Genomic DNA, 23,369 nt, shown 5'->3' on the forward strand with positions numbered 1-23,369 from the left:
TTGAAAATAATTTTGGCAGCATCAAGATGAACAATGTTGTTGGCTACTGCTTCTTCCATATTATTAGTTAACCAATTTATTACAAGAGTATATTCTTTTAGCCACTTTTTGTTGTTTGCATCTTTTTTCATCAATAGAGAGTGGTGGGTTATGAACATGATCAACCAAGTCATGAGAAATCAAAAACTTTTTGACATATTGAGGCCAACTTAAATAGCTTGATACACCTTTAAGTGGGATAGTGATTATCCTCAAAAACTCAAAATTTTCAAACTCATGGAAGAGATTTTGAGAATTTTCAGCCATATTGAATGAAGTTGTCAGAAGATATAGACAAGTTTGGGTGTCATTGATCTAATTATCCTATGATCTTTGTCTCTTATTCACTCCTGCTAGGGTGAAGGGTACATTTATAATTATTGTATTATATGCATCTATAAATAAAGCTTCAGGTGGAGGATTAGGACTCAAGTTCATAACCCTAATCGTCCTCTCCTTCTCTCCTCAACATGCTCCCTTTTCTCTCCCTCCTCTTGGTCATCACCTCCTCTTCTCTCTTCTCCTCCTCTCTTCTCCTCCTCTCTTCTTCTCCTTCTTCCTTGTCTCTTTCATTACCTTAAAGTTGAAGACAATAATGTTATGGAATCTTGAAAATCAACATGGTATCAAAACTATGATTTCTTTAGAATTCCATGTTTGATATTGATCAGTTGATTACAAGGTGCCAAAACTTTGTATGGTGGTCTTGATAGAGTAACCAACCCTGGAGTCAGATAAGTTTTTCTTTTTTTTCTGGTTGTTGACACCTTATCATTGGAAGATGTGGTTCTTTGTTGTTTTCGTGCATGGAATCCATATTTTTTATCCTTCATGATCCAACTCAGTGATTGCTCATCACTCGGTTTCATGATTGTTGAAGCAACATATTGATTCAGTTTTTGTTTCATGTTGTTGTTGGTTTCTATGGTTTCTCTTCAAGAAAACCTTGCTTACGCATGGTTTGTTGAATATGTTATGCTTGGAAAACTAGTGGTTTAATCTTTTACTACTAGATGATTTTTTTATATCATAAACTTGCTTGAATTGCTGGAATATCGAATGATGAACTACTGAAGATGGACATAAAACTCCTTTCTTTCTTGTTCTTCGTTACATGCAAAGAGTGTTTTTTTTTAAGCTCAAGAGATCTGGACAAATTCCAACAGATTGAGGTTCCTTTTCTGAAGCTTCTCTGAACTTGGCATCTTGGTATGATATCTCTTCTCTTTAGAAACAATTCCTTATTCAAATATGTTGTTAATTTAGTCAAACTCCATCATTAGAAAGTTTTTGTTTTTAATCAACAAAATCTGGAAAGTATCCCTGATAAAATATTCTGAGACTGATTTTTCTAAAAACTTTCCTATGATAAACATATATCTTGATCAAGTTAAAGATACTTCCTACTTTTGAGATATGCACTTACCAAAACAAGACTTACATTTTTTGTGTTGCTTGATATGAGGAAAGTATTTGCAGATTGCCTCTTGTCTCTTGCCTCAAGTTCTATTTCAGAACTTGTTCTAGTTATGTAGTTACATCTTTGAGACCCCATCACAATAGCAATAACATGGAGCATATTCGAAAATAGGAAACATACCATATTTAGTCACTAGCTGCTCATGAACTAGCTTGATGTGGTTGGTTCTCAGTTTCATCTCACTGACTTGGTGTTTGGTTTAATTATTGGTTCAGTGAGCGTGGAAGCAACATTCATTACTAGTTTAATTATCAACATTCATTATTGTTTCTCTCTCTCGGTTCAGTAGCATTCAGCATACTTCTGAAAGATAGTTAGAAGCAGCTCAGCTGAACTTGCAACAGATTGTGTCATTCGTCCTTATTACACTGAAGGGCTTTAATTCTTTACATGTGATGTGTTGTTATGTACTGTTATTAACAACATATATTTGAAGATCATATTCAGAGCTAAAGGACATATCTTCACCCCAATGGATGAATAAAAATGTTTCACTTCAAAAAATGTCACATCGCTAGTGACAAACATCTTCTTGAGAGAAGGATTATAACATGCGTATGTTTTTTGAGTACTAGAGTAGACCAAAAAGATACATTTAATTGCCCCCCAGGGTCCAATTTAGTAGTGTGGAGAGATGTAACATGAACAAAAACAAGTACACCCAAAGATTCTCAAAGGAAGGGAAAACATCTCGTCACTAAGAAAGAGATGAGTGTATACTCTCCTCATTTCTTGGTAATAAGACACCATACTCTCACCTATTTTTTTATTTTTTTTGTCCTTTATTGATTTAATTTGGTTTTCCTTTTTTTTTTTTGAGAATAATAATAATTTTCATTGATTTAAGTTAGCTTTTCTATGATGCAGTCTTCCATTCTTTAGTTAATTGAGCTTAGTTGTCCATTATTTCTTTGAGCTATTAAATAGTTCCTCGTTCAACACTTTGCAGTGTTGTTTTGAATTAGTTAGATTACTTTACCTATGGTTGTTCTTGGACTCGTCATACTAGTCTTTGGTGATATTGATTAATCATCTTATTTCGACTTCCAAAATATTAGTAGCATTTTATAAGAAAAATCTTAAAATCTCATCCATAATAGGGGAGAGGAGAGAGAGAGGGAGAGAAGGGAGGGAGGGGGGGAGAGGGAGGGAAGGGAATGCGGAGAGGGAAAGAGTATTACCTGTAAATCGAGGACGAGAAGAGAGCATTGAGAGGAGGAGAGTGTCAGGAGAAGAGATCATCTGGAGAGGAAGACGACATCATATGAAGCTATTTGCAGGAAGAATTAGGTAGAATAAGGTCGACTCAATGTTTTTCCAACTAGTATTTTTCTGGCATCTGATAGCTGAAAACTTTGCTTGGAAAATCATTCAATTTTCTAGGTAATGATCTCTAGGTAGATATGAATTTCCTAGAAAAATGGCCAATTAATGAATCCAGGAAATATATTTCTACTTAGAAATACTTTTCTAGCTTTTCTTGGAAAAAAAACACTAATAGGGCCTAAGTGTTTTAAGTTTTTTTTGCTCATTATAATGTATTAGGGTTTCTATCCATCAATATAAATAAGAAGTATTGGGAGGGCATGCTTAGCTCTTCTTTGTGAAACCCTAGCTCTCTCCCCCTTCTCTTACTCGTGTTCTCCTCTTAGCGTCTCATCTTTTTTTTCCTCCTCTTCTACTCTAAAATCTTTTAAACATGAAACTCTAGAATCTAACACTAAATATTCTGCTTTTTAGAAGAAAAAAATTGTATGACATGCAACTAGTGTTTGAACTTGGATCTCGAGTCCCAGTCAAGACAGACGATTGCTTTATGTAAGAATCCTACTCAAACAAGGATTTCCATATGAACATGAGCAGTTCTGGAATTCTTCATCCTCTTCTCCCTCTCACTGTTCTTTTTCTCTCACCCAGTCTGCTTTACAATGGGACTCTAGAATATAACATTCTTCTTTATAATATATTATCATATCTTCTGAAAAGAAGAAGAAGAAATTATTAGAAAAGAAAGAGGAATAGAGAGTCACTTGAGCTTTACTTGGAGTATTTTGAGGGAAGAAGTTTCACTAAGTCATCAGCCTCCCTTAAAGTAAGACTATTACATAATAAGTAACTTTTACCTAAGTTAGGAAACCCACCTAGCGTTTACCTTCTCTCTCTCTCTGTTTTTTTTCTGAAGGCAATTCTGTATAATTTCGCTGGGCTTCGAATCAATATGGCGTTCATGATGCTCTGTTCTCAAAGAGATTTCAGCCGATGGGTGTAAGGAGACGTCCAAGTTTGTTTTGCTGCCTCAGTCACTCTTTCAGCTATTCTCTCCAACACTGATCATGCTTTCTGTCCGTAGTTAAAGTGGAAGCTGAGTTGGTAGACAGCAGAATGTGAAGCCATAATATTTTGTTGGTTTCATAAACCACAAAAACAACGGTGCACAGCAAATGAGATTTTAATGGTGCACCCAAAAAAGTAGCTCCCCTGCGAAAAAAACAAAAAGCATTTCTATGAACCCAACCCCAGTTTAGAAACATTTAAATTTGCATTAAATTTGTAATCATCTTTGTTGGCCGTCTGTCATTTCCTTGCGAACTACATGGGCTGATTGTACACCAGGAAAAAACAGAAGCCCTTACACTTCATCAGAATGTGTCCCATTTCTTTTGAAAACAGGCATGCCACAAACTTTTTCCTTATTAAATGCTCGTCTTCCTTCTGCAGCTCCCTGTGTAAGAAAAAAGAATTTCTGCATTCATCATGAAATTCATAAATGGAATACAAACGGAAGAATAAATACTTACCTCTGGCCATGGCGATCAAATTCAAGAGTTGCAGAAGAGCGTCTCATCTATTCAGAAGTTACTGCCTCTGCTAGACCAGATCTGTATTTCATAAACCTTCCTTTTTCCCATCAAAAGAGGGAGTGGTTACAACTGCCCACTAGCCATTCCCTGTAGTTAGGATTGTAATCAGATAGAAATCAGTCTTGTACCCGCTGCCATTCCACATCGGGTATTTGAATTCATATTCGTTTTTAGATTAACCATTACTGTGTGGACTAGAGTAGTGGGGCTGTAAGAGGTGTCTTCCAAAATGTGTAAGGATTTCACATCCTGATTCTCTAATATCATCCAGGCTACAATCAGAATTTTCTGTAACACCATTAGATCATGCAGAGCTTCAATTCTCGTGCTTACCGGAATATTAAATATATGGTCTTGCCGCCTTTGCTTACTCATCATCAAATTTCATTGCCAGGGATGCTCTCGGCCACTAAAACATTCTTCCTTACATATGCCCATCAAAAGGAGCCACTATGCTCGCATTAATGAATTGTTTTCTTTTTAGCCGTTTTTCTCTATTTTCCCTGCCTTCAACTGGAAACTGTGCCTTTGTCCGCTTACCTCGAACATATTAGCCAGTATCATATAGTTTAGCTGCCCATTCAACTTAGATCCCAAATTTCACAAGACCATCATTGCTCTAACAGCTGCTTTGAAATACAAACTGACACTTGCGCAAAAGTAAGACTTGCCTGGTACAAAAATTTGCATCTTTATGCTGCTTCCCTGAGAACAGTTCCAATGATCTAGGGCCCTGTCCCCGAGCAATTCATGCAGCTTCCTGAGAACAGTTCACTACATTGAGAAACTTGCAATTTAATAGCAATTCAGATGCCCCAGTGATGAGGTTTCTATCATTTAAGGAAATCAATGCCACCTCTGACATTGCCACCAAAAGCAATTCTTATCAAGAAAAAACTTGTTCTGCTCTATAGGAATTTATGAAAATTACAATTAACTTGATATCTATAGAAGACGCCACAACAATAGATACAAAGATAGAGTTTGACATAGTCTACTTCACCGGTGGAGTGCAAATGAAAATATGAAGCTAAACAGAGGCCAGTGAATCTCAAACTCCAAATTACAGTTTGACAGGAAAAACCAACTAGTGAAATAGACTTTTTTTTTCCTCAATATTGAAGCTTTGAATAAAATATGATTATTGATACAATGTTAGATGAAGGATTAGAGTACAAATGATGACAAGTTACAAGCGTACCAGTGTATCTCAAACTTCAAAACATGCAGATTTGTGTACATGTTACAGAATGAGTTGATCTTTTGGTCTTTAGTCAAGATAGACACACCAAGCCTTATTACACCATTGCAAGCAAATCAAATCAGACATTACCCATCGACAATAAACTGATCCTCATGATTATCTCCTCCTACCCTACTCTCACTATGAACTATCCCATTTACATGATGCAAATTCTGCATCATCTGGGAAAGATAGGGGTTTCCAGTCCCAGTGTGATCAGAGATTCCAGCTGAAGTACCTGTCCACTGTGCAACAATTCCAAGCAATTGATTCATTACACTCTGCTGGTCATGAAGTATCCGAGACTGGAGCTGATCCATTGCTGCCCGATGTTGGTTCATCATCTCATCCGTTCTTTTCCTCCATTCAAGTCTTCTCCTTTCCATTCTTTCCTCCCATTCTCTAAACTTGGCAAGCTCCTCTTCTCTCCTTCTCCTCTCCCTTTCCACACTCTCTTTCTCCTTTGCTTCCCACTCGCATAGCCGCTCCCATCTAGACTGCTCCTGCATCTGCTCCTTCTCCTCTCGTATCCGCTCCTTCTCTTCCTCTGCTTCTGCCCGACTCTCCAACCGCGCCAATTGCGATGAAAGAAAACCAAATATTTGCCGCTCCATCCCCTTTGATTTTTTCCTCTTCTTTCTCGAGTCAGAGGGTGTGTGTCCTACTTCCTCATACTCAAAATTCTCCTCCTCCCCTTCTTCCCCTTCACACTCAAGCCCCATCCCTAATCCCAAATCTCCATTCTCCTCCCCATCAAACCCATCTCCACATGTCACAAGGCTGCGGTCGTAGTTTCGTGCATTTTCTCGACTACAAGTTGCGGAATTTGACTCGTTAACGCTCAAAGCAACATCCCCAAAAACATCCTTGTACCTGAGAAAATTGGGCCAATGCGTGAGACCTTCCACCCAATCGAACTCTTCCTCCGGCTCAGCGGCTTCACCAGCAGGAGGTTTCTTAATTTTCTGTTTGACTAACAGATACTGGTGGCGCATGTTCTGGACCTTGGTGGAGGCATCTTTCCAAGTCCATTGCCACGGGAAAGAAACCGAGTCCAGGGCGTGGTGGAGAGAGTTCACTTGCGCAGCAATTGGCTTGAATTTCTTCTCACGCGTTTTCATCTTTGCCAACACCCCCTCAGAGAGCATCTCTCCGTATTTGTCAATTAGGGTTCGCTCCTCCTCCTCCGTCCATTTCTTCCGTTTGGGCGTCATCACCGCGGCCATATTTTAGGGTCAATTCGAACACTTTCTCCACCCTCAGATCAAGAAAACTGTCGGAGTCATTGGAGTAGAAGAAATTTCCAGTCTCCGATGTCCGGCGCTGCAGAAGTAGGAGAAAGAGTGTTCCGCCTTCGAGGGGCTTCACTCAGTGGAGTGGAAACGAGAACCTGACAGGGCACCGCGAAATTGTAATGGGTGATGACTGTTCGAAGGAGAGATATAGGGAAAGAGGCAGACGTCCGCTGACTCGCGTTCTCTGTTTCTCAGTGGGATTCAAGGTGAGGGATACTCCGATACCGGTTTCCTTCAGACAGGGGGCCGAATTTTTCTGTCCATTTCCGAGGATCGAAATTAAACAAAACTCGCACTTTCATAGGTAAATAAATTATGGGCCACTATTAGTCAGAAAAACGTACACGCCATCAATAGAGCTGTTTGCCGTCGTGGCTGCTGTTCACTTGGTGCAGTCGGACCCGCTGAGTCAACCGGTTAGATGCGGAGGATTAAAGCACCATTGAGTATTTTCATAAAAATCATATTAAAATTTAAAATTAAATATAAAAAAATATAAATATTAAATTAAAAACACATTACATTATAAATAAAATAAAATTTTAAAATATATAGATTTTCTTTTTCCAATATTACAAATCTTGAATTTCGGTTCCTAAAATTTCAAAACATGGATAACAAAACAAAAAAGTGCTCTTATATTTGGTCTTCTCTAGACGAGAGTAATCGATTGCAACGATGCAATTGATCGTTAGGTTGTAAGTTAAGGATAGTAGATAGTCAATAACATAGTATTAAGATAGTTGATAATTTTAATATAATATTAATGGTGAGGGTGGCATCGAGCTCGAGCTCAATAATTTTAGCTGAATTCGAGCCGAGTTCGAGCCCAATAATTTTAACCGAATTCGAGCAGAGCTCGAGCTTCAACATTCATTTAAAACTTTTCAAAAATTACATGTCTCGAGTTTGAGCTCCAACATATATTTAAAACTTTTCAAAAAATACATATCAAATAAATTGTATATAAAATTATACATACATTTTACATAAAATTGGGCATGACCTCTACATAAAATTTGGAATAACCTCTACTTAAAATTGGGCATAAGGGTGACATCGAACCTTCTTATGTTCTAGCTAAGTTTGATTTAAAGATTTCGAACTTGAGCTCAAGCCTACCTAGCCTCAAGCCTAAAATTGTAATCGAACTCAAGCTTAATAATTTTAAGCCTAAAACCTACTTGCTAGCCAGCTCAGTTCGAAGCCACACCTAATTAATGGTATCATTTATCCAACAAAAAAATATAAAAAATTCAAGTAGTTTAAATTACTTGTTCTCTAATTGGTTTGGATAATTATGTCTTGGCTAGAAATTTTACAAGTTAAAAAAAAAAGTTATAAAATTTATTAAGAATTAAAAATATTGATTCATTCATCGAGTTGATTAAATAATTTTTCTGTAGTTATCCGTTGAATTTTGAGTTTTTCTCACTAAAGGTGACTTTTCAGTTTTTCAGTCTCAAGTCTGTGGCGTCAGAAGAGGGAGAAAAAAAGATACAAAGGAAACAAAAAAACAAAAGGAGTTGATGGCCAACAAATGATGTTATCTTTCAGAAGTTGCAAAAGACAATTCTCAAAAAAAATTAAAAAAAAAAAAGAAAAGAAGAAGAGGAAGAAGAACTGTGAGAACAAATACAATAAAAAAAAAAAAAGAATTGAAGACATGAACTTTAGTAATTTAGTTGTTTATTATTCAAAGTATCAAACTAAACGTGTGAGGGGTTGTAGGCTTGAATGAGAGCTCTTTTTATGGGGACTAAACGTCCACTTTTGCTTAAAAGATAAGAAACTACTTGATCATCATCATATGCCCTAATAGGGGCCCTTCTATACACCAATCAAATAATGAGGCCAGCTAAAATTAGCCCTTTAGTTAAAAATTTCATGGGTTTAGCCTGGTCTGGTAGATTTTGAACTTCAAACTATCAAGAAAGTGAATCATCTGGTCCCATTTCCTCCGACGCTGAAAGCTCACTGCCTGCTCGATCCCCACTGCTCTGAGACGGCTCTGACTTCTTTCTAAAACTTGCACCTGCCCTTCTCTTGTGCTCTGATAATGGAGACAATAAAATTGGAACCAATCAGCCCAACAAAAACACCATTTAATACAACCACAGAGGATCATAAGCCAGCCATGTAGAAGAAACAGGGAGTTTTGATCATACTTTTGCTAGTGATTGCACTACGGGTGAAAGTCAAAAACTCCTCCCACTTGAACTTCCTCAGTTCTTGCTTCTCCTCCTCAGACAGCTCAAAGTTTGGTTCCCTTCCACACATAAAAGCTGCTCTGTTTGCAGAATGTTTGATTCAAATGGTGGACAAGAACTGCAAGTTAGAGAGAACTAGAGAAGGGAAAACCTCAAAATCAAAAGAACCAACCATGTGTATGCTACATCTCAGAAAGAAAGGACGAGGTAACTAAAGGAAGCAAAATACTAGTTCTCAAGTACCTGTCATACAAACGAGCTGCTTCTTCCTGTGTTCCAACAGTTCCCAAATGGATTTGTTTCTTGTCCACTTTTATAGCTGCCTGCCATTTCTGATTTTTGAAATAGACACCCCTCATTGCACATGGTTCGTGATCGATGAAAAGCTTTCTTCGGTGACGCTTTCGACGCTTTATTTCCCTCCCTATGCATAAAAAGCTAGATTCACTTAAAGGCAAAGAAGAAAAACAAAAAAATGATGGCAAGAATATTTGTCCTTGTTATAGGAAGCATAATAACTTGACATGTGGACTAGGAAAAGACAACACATTGGTATCTTTTCATTTGCTATCACTTAAATAGATAGTATTTGAAGGTATGAACAAATCTTAAATGTAAGCACAACCAACGAAATAAGAATGTTGAAAGAAAGAGAACATAGTTCTGGTACATTCAGGTTGCATTTACAAGCACATGAAACTTTAGCAAGTAGACGTGCACCAACCAATTGAAAAGTCCAGCAGGCAGATACAAGATAGAAATTTAAAGGCAAATGCCACTGTTTGAATAATCGTGCCATGGATTTCTTCAAACGAACGTGAACCATCTGGACATCTTTATCTTAATTGAATAGCCCCAAACGTATGTGAACCATCTGGAATATTTATCTTAAATGAAGCCCATTTTTTTCATTAGCTAGGTTTCCAGGACGATTGAATGTGATCTCTCAATTACGACCCTTTCTATTAGTAGGTTCAGGCTGGTAACCAGTCAAGAACACTTGAGATTCTTCCCCTTGCACACCAATGTAGCAGATCGTAGCAAACAAATACATCTAGTTAGATAATAGAAAAAGTTAAGGCAATTAAGATCATCTGCTACAGATGGATAGTGCAAAAAAACCTCAACTATTAATGGCACAGCTTCTAGTCCCAATATAAGATAGTAACTGAATATTCAATTTAAAAGTAAAAAGTGATTTTGCCACCATAATTCTCATCTTTGAACTTAAAATGGATAAATAGTTGTTGCTCAAGGTGGTCTCCATGATATAATAGAAAAACGAACTATTACATACTAGAGTAGGATTTTGATAAACCAACATAAGATCCCATGTGGAATCCAAGGATATAACAATTTCTAGTTTAAAGGCTGTAAAAAGTAAGGATTTTGGTGGAGGAAGAGGAGAAAATTGAAAGGAAAGAAAGAGAGAGAGAGAAAGGTTTAGGCTAAGAATTGCAAAAATGCCCCTATACACTTAATAAAGCTTATTCTCCTTGTTTCTCCCTAACTATGTATCCTATGTACATGAAAATTTAACCACTAACATAACTCAAAATGTAGAACAAGATTACATAAAGAAATTTAACCACATAAGTGGTGAAATAACCAAAATGCCCCTGGATCTTTTTTTTTTAACACTCCCCCTCAAGTTGGGGCGTATATATCCAAGAGTTTCAACTTGTTGCAAAATAATAGAAACTCTTACTTGCCGAGGGCCTTGGTGAAGACATCTCCCTACTAATCTCCAGATCGGACAAACGGAGTAACTACCTCTTCTTCATCACAACATCTCGAATGAAGTGGTAGTCCACTTCTCTGTGTTTAGTCCTTTCATGGAAAACTGGATTGCTTGCAATGAAGATCGCTTCCTGATTATCACAAAACATACTCATCGGTTCAGCCTGGTTGAAACCCAATTCCCATGAGACTGATCTGACCAACATTAACATTTTGCTTTTTACTTTCCCAACTGACCAAGTTGCCTCCTAAGAAGACGCAATAACCAGAGGTTGACTTCCTATCCAGTTTGGACCTAACATAATCTCATTAGAGAAAGCCTCTATCTTCATATGGTTATTGGGTCTAAAGAAAAGACCTATTTCTAGTGCTTCTTTCAGATACCTCAAAATTCTTTGTGCAACTTCTAGGTGTATTTTGTGAGGTCGTTCCATAAACTGGCTCACTACACTTGCCTCAGATACTATGTGCAACTTCTAGCTTCAGGTCTAGTAATTGTCGCATAAATTAACTTACCCACTAACCTTCAATACTGTGTTTTGTCATTTGATTCGGCACTCTGATAATCTGGGAGATCATGTCCCACTTCCATTGGAGTATCAATTGGTTTTGCTCCCAACAAACCGTATTCCTGAAGCATATTAGTAATATATTTGTGTTGTGTCATCACAACTCCTTTACTTTTTGCCACTTCAATGCCCAGAAAATATTTCAACGCCCCAAGTCTTTGGTTTGAAAATGTGCAGACAAACGAAACTTAGTATCCTCTATACCAGAAATATCGCTCCCAAATAAGATAATGTCATCTACGTAAACCAAGCACCACAATTCCAAAGGACCTCTTCATTACAAATAAGGAGTGATCACAATGACTCCTCGAGAATCCCACGATATCACGACTTGGCTGAATTTTTCAAACTAACCACGCAAACGTTGCTTTAGCCCATAAACCGCCTTCTTGAGTTTACATACTCTATGCATCTCCCCCCTGAGCAACATACCCTGGAGGTTGTTCTATATACACCTCTTCTTCTAGATCACCATACAAAAAGGTATTTTTTATGTCCAACTGACGTAGGGGCCACCTTTGATTTATTGCAACTGAGATCAAAATACAAACAGACAATAGCTGAGCAATATGTGAAAAAGTTTCAAACACATCAATGCCAAAAGTTTTAGTATACCCCTTGGCAACCAACCTGGCTTTATACCGCTTAATAGAGCTGTCTGCATTATATTTAACATTATAAACTCATCGACAACCAACAACTTTGACTCCTAACGGTAAATCACACAGTTGCCAAGTTCCCCAATCTATCAATGTCTCCATTTCAACATCCATAGCTTGCTTCCAATGAGGAGATAAAAGAGCCTCCTAAACTAAAAAAGGAATAGCGTAGGTAGAGATGGACAAAGTAAACTTTTTATAAGTGTCAAATAAGGAACTAAAAGATACAAAGTGAGACAAAAGGATACTACATACCTTTCCTGAGTGCAATAGGAAGGTGTAAATTGCTAACTTCAGAATCCTTAGATGATTCAGAGTCATGGTTCGGTGTGAGAGACGAATCTAGAGTTTGAGGCGAGACTTTTTTTCCTGTGTTTATATACCTATAATGATTTCTCAACAATGACAACTTGTGAAGGTCCAACAAGCTCATCAACTGGTATAGGGATAACATATGTAAGGCCAAGTGATATAACAGAATCTGAGGGTAACGATGCAGAGGAAAAGAACGGCACATCCTCAAAGAAAGTAACATCGGCTGACACAAATATTTTTCTAGTGGATGGGCAAAAACATTAAGTGTCTAATCCATCAAGAAATTTTGTAATCAGTAACTGATTTTGTTATTTTCTCGACTCATTTTCATCCGTAGTAAACGGGCAATATACATTAATCTCCTGGCATATACCAAGGAATGCATAGTAGTACTTTGTCATGGTTGTATTTCCCCTTTTTAATCCAAATAAATTAGTATACAGCTCATAAACCCGAGAAAGATTACTCCCCTAAGCATATAAAGACTCTAGAGACTGCCACATAGCCTTTGCTGTCTGACAATTCATCACTTGATTTCTCAATGTAGAGACGATACTATTGACAATCCAGGTCATAACCTAGTTGTCCTCTACCTCCCAATCATCATCTGGAGAAACCGGAGGATCATCTCTAATGAATTTCAACTTATTTATGCCCTTGAGGTACATTCTGACAGACTTAACCCAATTAAGATAATTAAGCCCTGTCAATTTCTCAGATGTAATCATAATTGTATTTTTCTATCAAATCCAGAATTCTCTCAGACGGAGTGTAAATTTCTCCTGTTTCAGCCATATTAGTGATATAGAAGCACAACATGACCAATTAATCCTTCCAAACATTTTCCAAATTTATCACCAAAGTGGGCCCCACTTGCAGAATTAGGGTTAGGGCAAAAATCAGGATGTGCGCACTTTAACAGGTCAAAATCCAGAAAAAAATGAATCAAATTCAACAAGAACCATGCAGAATACTTATCAATTAGGGTTGACATCAGCAATTCTATGATGACGCAGGCATGGTAACAGAGATGAGTGATGCACATCCCAAGAAATTCCAAAAGAAACCCGATTAGGGCAATCAAATCATAGAGAATCCCTCAATGATCAATAGAAACCAGTAACCCTAAGGTTACGGCAGAGAAAAAAGGAAAAACTTGAACTTTGATGAACTTGTAACTGAAAAACTTGTAAAACGCCTCTAGGAAGTCGTTCCCATTCAAAATTGATGAAAATTTGCAGTAGGATGCTCCCAGCAGTGATCTACTGCTCTGATATTATGTAAAAAGCAAGGATTTTGGTGAAGGATGAGAGGCAAAGAAAGAAAGAGAAAAAGAGGTAAAGAAAGAAAGAAAAAAAAAAGAGAGAGAGAGAAAGGGAGCAGAGCCAAAGAAGGCTCGTTGGGGGGTCGTGCATGACCCCAGCTCTCTTAAATAATAGGTTTAGGCTAAGAATTACAAAATGATCCTATACACTTAATAAAGCTTCCTTATATCTCCCTAACTATGTACCTATGTAAATGAAAATTTAACCACTAACATAACTCAACATGTAGAACAAGATTACATAAAAAAATTAAACCGCAGAGGTGATGAAAGGACCAAAATACCCCTGCATGTATTTTCTAACAGAGGCCACTCTCCAAATTTATAGTTTTGATGGCTAACCTTCAAGAGATTGTATTTGTTAAAGTTATGTCCAAGCCCATCTGAAAATGACTAGCTGAAATTAGGAGTCCTCTCTACCCATTTAGTAAGAACAGGATCATTGTAATCTTGGATCAATGCATACTATTCCTACAGCCCCCCTCACATGTGAGTCTTCTTTTTGGCTCATACACATGGATAAATTTTGGCTGGACGCCACATACAGGTAACTGCTTTAATATCATGTTAAAATTAGATTCAACTCAGTCCCCAAATGGCTAGACAAAGTTAGAAGGACTCTTCTTGTGTAATAGTACAGGATTTCTAATCTTGGATCAATGTGGGACTATTCTAACAGATTGAATGATTTTTTTTAAATTGATGGGTTATTTCTAGTAATGAAATAATGAATTTTACAAATTAAGGAGGAATGCCTCAAACCTCCGAGTGGATGGGATTAGACTCTGAAAACACTGAGGGATGGCAAACACCACTATTTGCAATAGACTAAAGAAAAGAATGAGCCACCACAGAGGAGAATGCTTTGGAAGCCAGCTGATTACCAGGGCCAAGTCCTTGCATAATCACCAGATCAATAAATGCAAAGTCACGAGATCGACTCCAATTAAAAGTTCTGCTATCCAAACCTGCTAGACCAGAATAAGATCGAATAAGCAGAGTCTCTCACCATGCTACCCATGCCCACTGGACCAAAGATGCCAAGAGAATTCCCATCAAATTAGAATTTGAGCCAAGCAGATAGTAAAGTGGGGCAGGTAGTAAGACCAAGGCGGAGTCCACCAGATAATCTGCTCCTGCCACAGATACAAGAGGCATGGCCTAATATAGGGAAGGGAGTTCATATTGTATGATTTGATTCAAGACAGAAGAATAATCCCAATATTAACTTAGGCAGACATCTTATAGAACATTAATCACAGGATGCCATAAAAATATATAAATTATTGGATTCTAACTACAACCATGTAATTAAAAATATCCTGTACCATCAGCAAAATGAACCATGAAAATAGGTTCTTTATGAGGTAAGAACACCTGAAGATTGTGGGCTTTGCTCTTCTTTTGGTGGTGAACTTGAGGAAGATGCATTAGTTGATCCAGCACCAGCTTCAGAAACGCTCATCTGTCAAAAAAACAGTGAGTACATCAAACATGGAGGTCTAAAAAGTATAAAGATAATCATCTTACAACACCCAGTCTATCAAAATAGATGTAAAAACCACTATCTAGAGAAACAGTTCAGTCTCTTTCGTAAGTTTGAACCTCTCACATTTTTGAAACAGTAAATTCTGGTTTTTATTTATTTCAATTCACTTTAGCTGAATACTTAAGAGTGCGGCATGGCTGAAGAATTTTCTCTTTGACATGTTCAACCTTTTTAGCACTATAAAGTGTCTCAACTACTAGTCTCAATTCATTTAAAATCTACCAAGAAATCTAATGAATGAAATCATAAATCCTAAAAATGATAATGAAACATGGAGTTTTTACCTTCATCTCATTTATTTATTTTTAGAATTTTTCACCTTCATCTCTTGATCAATATTGTTTTGAATTTGTATAGTAACTTGCATACACTTCAGTATTAGTACTTTAAAGATACCATTACATTATTTCATTATAATAAGTTGACCCAGCTGTAGTTTGTTTTTGCCACTTTCTGAACTCTTGTGACTCACACCTCCATGATACCCCGGCCATTAGACTTCAATCCAAATCCATGAAACCAAGTGCTTACATAAGAAACCTCCACTATATTTGAACTAAAATTTAGACATTTCTATCAGGTTATACGATCATTGCCTATTGAATCCTAGGTTATACTATAGTAAACCCTGTGACAAGCACAGTAAGAGATGTCATTTGTACAATAAACAGTCCAAAAATCTGGCCAATTTGAGAAACCAATCATTCTAGTTGAATACAAACAACGATGGACTACGATTCAAAACTTAAAGCCATCATTAAGAAAGCATTCCAAATATGTGCTCATTACAACAATGAAACTGTTATGCACAATTAAAAAAATGCCGACTAGTGGGTATTCCAAACTATAAAACCTGTTAGGGAGAATACTCCAATCAAATACCTAAACTCAAACTTGATTGAAATAAATAAAATCTAAACTCAAATAGCAAGCACTTTTTTATCAAGCTTTAATAAAAAATTATGTAATAGATGGTATGTCCTCTAAAACCAAAACATATGACCAAATTAAAACAGGTCCAAGTTTGAGGTCAGGCCACAAGGTCACATAAATCCAATTTTCACGGCTGAGGTCAATGTGCTTTTAGTGATTCCAAACCACCAAAGGAGTTGAAAACAAGTGGGATAGGCCCTTGGACACATAAATGTGTTCCTCTAATCAATGTCAATATATTTTAAATGCTACAATTCTATCAAACGTGTTAAAGTTGGGGCGATCCATCCCAAAATGACTAATCACAGTTAGCAGGCTTCTTCCAAGGTATAAAGCACATGATCTTACTAATGCTAGATCCATGTGAGACTATTCTTAGCACCCCCCTTTAAGACTCTAGAAATGGACAATTTTGGGTTGTGATCCAAATACAGGTACCCACTCTAATACCACATTAAAGTTAGATGTGGATCCATCCAAAATTAGTAGCTGAAGTTGGAAGGCTTCTTTCCAAAGTAATAAACAACAAGATTTTCCAAATCTCAGACTCATGGGGGACTATTCTTAACAAAAGAAATCATTGGAAGGTCATTCATTAGACTCTTTTTTATCCACCAAATTCCTGGAAATCCATTTACCTTACTAGTTAGGTGCTTAGGAATAATTGGGGATCAAGGGCTCTTTTTTTTACAAAGAGCTGACTCCTAACCCTAAGATGTGGTTGAGATTGAACTTAATATAGAAATTTGATGGGTAACCAAAGTCCTGTGAGTTCAAGGTATCATCAGTAATTGTTTTGTAAGGATCATTCTATTTCTCTCTACTCCCTTTGGTGTAGCTTAACAAGACTAAGCTAAGAGCCTGTTGGGAGGGTTAAAAACCCTATTAACTCACTATCTCTGACTCTTGATGCAGGACCAAAACTTTGCAATCATCATTTGTTGGGATGCTTTGACAAAATCGAGGACTTCTGCTCCATGCTCATGGTTTTTTCAATTAAATTGCCAAAGGAAGCAAAACACTTATCTTATTCCTTGGCTAGGAGTTGAACTTCTTGGTAAAATCTTGCTGTCTGGAATTTACTCCTCCAAATCTGCCATTGTCTGGATGGCCTTGTATCTTATGCACTTTTATTTTTAATTTTGGTATACGTTCTTTTCTTTCTTGCATCCTTGTACCTAACTGCCCCTAGGGGGGCCTTCTCACTTTAAAATGCATATTCAATATACATCTACCATTAAGAAAAAAATAGTTGATTAAATACTTTATCAGGGATAAGTTTTAACAATAAATCAAAAGAAGACCAAAACTTCCTGGCAATAAAACTTTAACATGGTATTGTAATCCTTACTCTTTTATTAGCTTATACATCTTCATTCAAAAATAAATAAATAATCTTTAACATTATTCTACACCTATACAAACATATATGAGGATAAACATCACCATTAACATTAAGCCTAAAAGCGACATAAGCCAAGAAGAAATGCTAATTAGATGCCAAACAAATAATGAAAACTAATTTACATGGGTAAATATAAAGAAAGGTTAAATGAGACCAACTTTGACATCCTTATGCTCAAGGGAGTCACTGGAAGGTCTTGGATGCACACTGGCTGATGTTGACCACTTTGCATCCTGAGTTATACGTTCACCAGATTGTGGAAGTTGAGGCAAGAAAATATTTGTTCCTGTGGAAAGCAATGAAACATAAGACTATACACATTGAAAACAATAACCCAAGGAAATCGTATTCAAAACAAACAAAGAAGCAATGAACTTCTTGATAGTCCAATATAAACAAAGACCAAGACAAATTATTTCAGCATACAGTTTCTGATAGCTTATGGAACTATGTATCAAAAGATCTCCAAAATGTTCTCAAGTCTCATAACCGTTTATATTAGCACTCCATGTGCCTGAACCAATAATCATATCTGGCTGTTCCACAAATATGCCTTGTCACAACACTGTCATTCCTCCACCATTTTAGGTGTCCAATAACATACTAAATTTCAACCTGAAATTGTTTCTTTTTTTTTTTTTTTTTTGCTAGTATGCTTGTGGAAATTCCAATAGATAACATAAACCATTTAAACAAGAATATTTAAACATCATATGGGTTTATTTACTTATTGAGAAATTTTGATCACTGAGAGGTAGTTATCGTTAATCGAGTGATGTCTCAGCTGTCATTAAGTATGATCAATATTTCACTCTAAAAACAGTTTCATAGCCAAGGGCCAAAAATATTATTCAAAGAAAATATAAACAATAGAGATAGATTTAAGTCATTCTGGCATTACATTGAAAGATGGGTTTCAGTATCTACAGTAGAACCCAGAAGCTTGTAAACCACCACCTTGATGATAAGAACCTCGTCAAGGTCTTATCTTCTCAGCTTCCAAATAAAGAATTAAGGCTCTTCTAGGCAAGGGAGAGATAGAAATAGGGGAAAAAAGAGTGAGAGAGAGAGAGAGAGAGAGAGAGAGAGACAGAGACAAAGTAGGAGAAAAGGGGAGAGAAGGAGACGAGCTTTAGGAGAGGGAGAGGAGAGCAAGGCAAGAGATACTTGAGGAATAGGTTTGATTGATTTTTCCTTCAACCAAGACCCTTCTTTACACTTTTTCCATCACATGTTTAGGGAAACTCAATCAATTAGGTTCCCTAATTACACTCCTCAATCAATTAGGATCCCTCATTACATCAATCAAGGGGAGATTATAAAATCAAAGGAGAGAATCTAGGAAACGTCTAAATCAATTACAATCTTATCTTCTAGAGATTCTTTAACAAAGGTAGGACTCCCATTTCTACCCTTGACTTTTAACCTTATTTCCGCTTTTCCCTTGAGTATCATTTTCCTCTTTTACCCCCCATGCATGTGCATAGGTCCACATGTGTGCCACCTTTTTTCTCTTGCTTCTTCTTCCTTCTTCCTTGATTTTTTGGAAATTTGAGGGTTCCTATCACTTGATTATTTTGCAATCTGACTTGTGAGCTACAAGCTAGAACTTGCAAGTCATTGAACCACAAGATGACCAAGATTAGGACAAACCATAGCCACTAAATGACATATAAATATTTTTCAAACCCAATATAAGCATGCTTTTTCAGAAGATTACTTCCAGGAATTCATGCAGGACCATTATGTGGAGATTGGGTTGATATTTTTGTGATAGACATATGTTGAAAAGAGTTAAGACAATTTTTTAGCATGACTACTAGACCAGTCATGCATTGCCATGAAGACTGCAGACACAAAACTTGGAAAATATATAGGCAGCAGAGATAGGACAAGGAAGAGATGTCTTGCGATGAAGGAATGACAAAATCAAAATATGAAGATTTAGAGACTGCAAGAAAGGAGTCTTCTCCAAACTAGCTGAAAAAGAATAGAGGAAGACTTAAAATGATTTGAAACCTACTTGAAGAAAGGTAGTTACCTAATTTGATCAGAACAGAAACATAAATCACATGTAGCTGACTCCACATAGTTGGAATAAAGCCGTCTTGATGATTATTATTAATAACCAAGATGATGATGAGCATCAGACAGGTCCTAATCTAGGGGCAACCAATTTCATTAGGTGGGCGGGAGATTTTACAGCTACATAGTGGGAAGAAGAATATTAATAAAAAGAAAAAAAGGAAGGAAAGCTTCACAAATTTACATCGCCACAAAGCTGTATGCAAATGATTTCATGGTAAATTGACACAGTTCACTGAAACTGATTAGACAAAAGCACCTGAGGTTAAAACTTAGAGCACAGGGTCCCTATGAGACACTGCTCGAATCAGGCATAATATATGAAACAACATATTCATATAAAAGTAAATGAATGCAGAATTTAAAGAAATGCATATAAGACGCATGATCCAGTTTCAGGATCCAGAATTCAGTGAACAGATAAGATTAACTGTACCAGGGCAAAGTCCAAGAAGTCTTCGTCGACGTAAGCTCACCATTGTTTGATCTCACTTTTTCTAATTTGAAAAGGACAAAAAGGAACAAAAAAATGTAGGCTTAGAAGGCAATAGATAAAAGAAACAATAATTCAAAATTGAAATTATGGATTGCAGTCAAAACATAACAGGTAAGAAATAACATAAAAATAGTGACTATTCTAAGTCACCTAAATTTGTCACTTTTAGTAGCATATGTCCTCATTAGGGTCTATAAGAACCAAATGGCACAACCAGAAAATAAAGTTATGATATGAATAAACTTTTTTGCTTTCCCTGCAAAATGGTAAAGGGAGTGACAAAGAGAAATTAAAGCAGACCTGATGGAAGCACATTGAAAGCTTCTAGTTACACTCACTGGTACTACTGGTACCAAACGCCCTACTAAGCTAACGAGTAATCAGACAGAAAGCAAACACACTTCATTGATATTTTGATAGAGACTTCAACACCCTGTCCAGGAAAACCCACTAACAAGCAATGAAGACCCTAATAATAGGTATAGTTTCAGCAATCTTCACGATAAAAAAAGGGTCTACAAGGTTGTACAAAAAGTACTATTATAAATAAATTGGTTCGGGAATGGTGTGACCTAAACAATCCAATAGTATACGAAAGTCCGCCGAAAGCTGAAATAATTCCACATGATCACCATCTTTTCCAGAAAATATTCAAAACATGTATGTACTAAGATCAAGGGCAAGCTTAATTACACGTCAATACAAGAACACACCTCCGACGGGCATAAGAAAAGAAGAAAGAACCTCTTGATCAGAGACCAAGTCAATCAACCAACTCACCACAGTCAATGAAATCAAACTTGGGAGAAATAAAGAATAAAACCTTAGTTAGAACTCTGCAACACTTACATTGCCAGTCTTGAAGACACCCTACGACGGAAATACAACACGAAAATACAGAAACAAAGATCACATTCTAAAGCTGACGGCAACACAACTATCAAAGCTTCAATTTCACAAAACCCCACAAGACAACCACACTAGATGAGATCAGTACCACGAAACACCCTCAAGAAACCCATCGTACAAACTAATTCCTAATCAGTCGGACTCAACCGGCCAACCAACCACCCACCACCCTCGAATAGACGCGCACCGATGCACGAAATATAATCATCAAGAATCCAAAATATTGCGAGAGACCGTTCCTTCGGGGAGCAGACAACATGAGACTGTACGTGGAAAAGCTCAAAGAAGTAAAAAGCTAAGCACCCGTGAAGGATGAAAGACCAGTTTCTCACCTGCGGCTGCAGAAGAAGCGGGTTGGCGGAGCGTCAGAAGCGAGACAAATCAAGGGTATCTAAGGAATCCTGAAAACACGGAGGATTATTCACGACACGATAGAGAAGGTGGCGAAGGGGCACGCATCTACCACCACACCACCACCTTTCTCTTCTAATTTGGTGTCTTCTGTCTTTGTGTGGAGGTTGAAGAACGTATGTAATGTGTTTTTCTTGCCCGGCTTGAATTATCCAAACTACCCTCACAGTTCACTCGAATCTCCCAAAAGAACTCCACGACAGAACAGTAGGAGCGACGTTCTTCCCTGTACAATCTGCTTATGAAATTACATACGGACCAATCCTTCCACTGCTATTCATGGCGTCTCGGCGATGATTACAAAGTATCATAAACAGGATTCTGCTTCAAAGAAACAGTAGACTGTCACCTACATTCATTTGAAGCATAAACACTGAAACATTCTGTGGTTTACCATTTCCTCGTATCATCTTTAACATTTTAATAGATTTTTTTTCCGATTATCTATTCTGCTCTTCTATTTGCTCGTTTACAAAAATACAGAATTAAATTTTTTATCCTACAACAAGGATTTATATGATTAATCATATAATATTTGTTAAATAGACTTGATAAGAAAAATCTAATCATTTTCAATTACTCAGATTACCCGATAGATAACTTTATATTCTCAAATTATTTATTTCCATTTACCGAATTATTTATGGGTAATCGGTCACCCTCTACCTATTCCAAATAAAGAGACTAATAAAAATAGAGTTTGGGTAATTAGAACATAATGAAAGAAGAATCATCGTTCATCCTCAGCTCCAGGTCAAAATTTACAGGCAGTAAAAAAGATAGAAGGGTAGTTTGGTCATTCGGAGAGAAGGATATGTTGGGGATTGATTAAAATAAGGGAGGGGGGTTTGGGTACTCCAAACGTTATCTGTTTTAATATCATCCTCGGTAGGTCAAGAAGGAAAGGTGGGGCGGGCCGACGCGGGAAGCACCGACGTGAGCAAGGGGCAGTGAATGGATGGGCCGGATAACGCCCACCACTTCCGCCGCCCGAACGACGTCCCGTGAAGCGCCCACGTCTCCCGACCCGATATATGCCCAAGAGAGAGAAAAACAAAAATGCGACTAAACTTTGTTTGAAAAAGTCTTCACCTTTCATTTCGTTCACTAATGAATTGATGACACTTTTGACACAAAGTGCAAGTACACATGACGAGACCGTGGCCTCCCCTCAATTGCCTCATTTATGAAGATAAAATTTTCAATGTTACTCCAATTGAACTAAACATACCTTTTATTTTACAATGTTGAATTCACTTTTAGCATTGCAGAATTTATTGTGAACAATGGTAACATTTTAGTATTGTGTTTTTCGTGCCCGATAGTTCATGTAATCCGTTCGTATATCTAATGTTATGTCGTAATCGCCTTTTCATTGTTGCAGTGTCATACGATTATGTCGTTTCAACTAAAAAAACAAAAAATTTGAGCATAAAAAAAATCTTAACGACAACAAAAACACAAAATAAAAAAGAAACTTTGAATAAGAAAAAAAGTTGTTATGAAGTTTGATGAAGGGCAGCTCTAATAAGATAGGAATTATTAAAGGAAGATTAAAAAAAATTCATTATCCATACCAAAATTTAATCATAGTCATCACTAGGAACTTTGAGGCATGTACGAACTATCTATTACTTAATCAAGCAACATTTCTCCTTTGAAGGTATAACTACCAAGAGTAGCCACATTTCATTAATATCCTTATCTTGTTTGCATTGTATGAGTATGTACTATGCTTAGATGTTGTTGCTATTCTTATTGTCATAAAGACTTCTTTGTGTAGTTCAACTAACAAAAATTGATAGAGGAGAAAACTCATTTGTCATTTGGAAGAATTACCTTAATT

At 36.9% G+C, this 23,369-nt stretch overlaps 1 protein-coding gene across 3 annotated transcripts; it reads right to left on the reverse strand.

The window, feature by feature from the left end:
- Window positions 1-8,597: 8,597 nt before the first annotated feature.
- On the reverse strand, window positions 8,598-21,590 carry LOC137962475 (ethylene-responsive transcription factor-like protein At4g13040). 3 transcript variants are annotated; one of them, XM_068809364.1, is made up of 7 exons: window positions 21,445-21,590; window positions 20,144-20,204; window positions 17,781-17,908; window positions 15,113-15,200; window positions 9,372-9,552; window positions 9,087-9,208; window positions 8,598-8,971 (listed from the first exon to the last, which is right to left on the reverse strand). In XM_068809364.1, exons 2-7 carry the CDS (start codon window positions 20,184-20,186, stop codon window positions 8,847-8,849), a joined length of 687 nt encoding a protein of 228 aa, XP_068665465.1. In that variant the 5' UTR covers window positions 20,187-20,204; window positions 21,445-21,590; the 3' UTR covers window positions 8,598-8,846. The 3 variants fall into 3 exon arrangements, with proteins under 3 accessions (XP_068665465.1, XP_068665473.1, XP_068665481.1); XM_068809372.1 differs by lacking the exon at window positions 21,445-21,590 and adding an exon at window positions 21,201-21,363; XM_068809380.1 differs by lacking the exon at window positions 21,445-21,590 and adding an exon at window positions 21,053-21,173.
- Window positions 21,591-23,369: the final 1,779 nt, after the last annotated feature.

The sequence above is a fragment of the Aristolochia californica genome, unplaced genomic scaffold, assembly GCF_029961685.1.
Source record: "Aristolochia californica isolate CCGP_79_NKW_82.1479 unplaced genomic scaffold, dmAriCali1.0.hap1 SCAF_1, whole genome shotgun sequence".
Taxonomy (NCBI): domain Eukaryota; kingdom Viridiplantae; phylum Streptophyta; class Magnoliopsida; order Piperales; family Aristolochiaceae; genus Aristolochia; species Aristolochia californica.

What these genes read in the sequence shown, in the direction of transcription:
- LOC137962475 (XM_068809364.1), bottom strand. Translation starts at nt 20,186, where the DNA reads ATGGTGAGCTTACGTCGACGAAGACTTCTTGGACTTTGCCCTG. An exon ending in ACTTCTTGGACTTTGCCCTG is followed by an intron (nt 17,909 to 20,143) that starts GTACAGTTAATC and finishes TGCTTTCCACAG; the next exon opens with GAACAAATATTTTCTTGCCT. An exon ending in GCAAAGCCCACAATCTTCAG is followed by an intron (nt 9,553 to 15,112) that starts GTGTTCTTACCT and finishes TTTTATGCATAG; the next exon opens with GGAGGGAAATAAAGCGTCGA.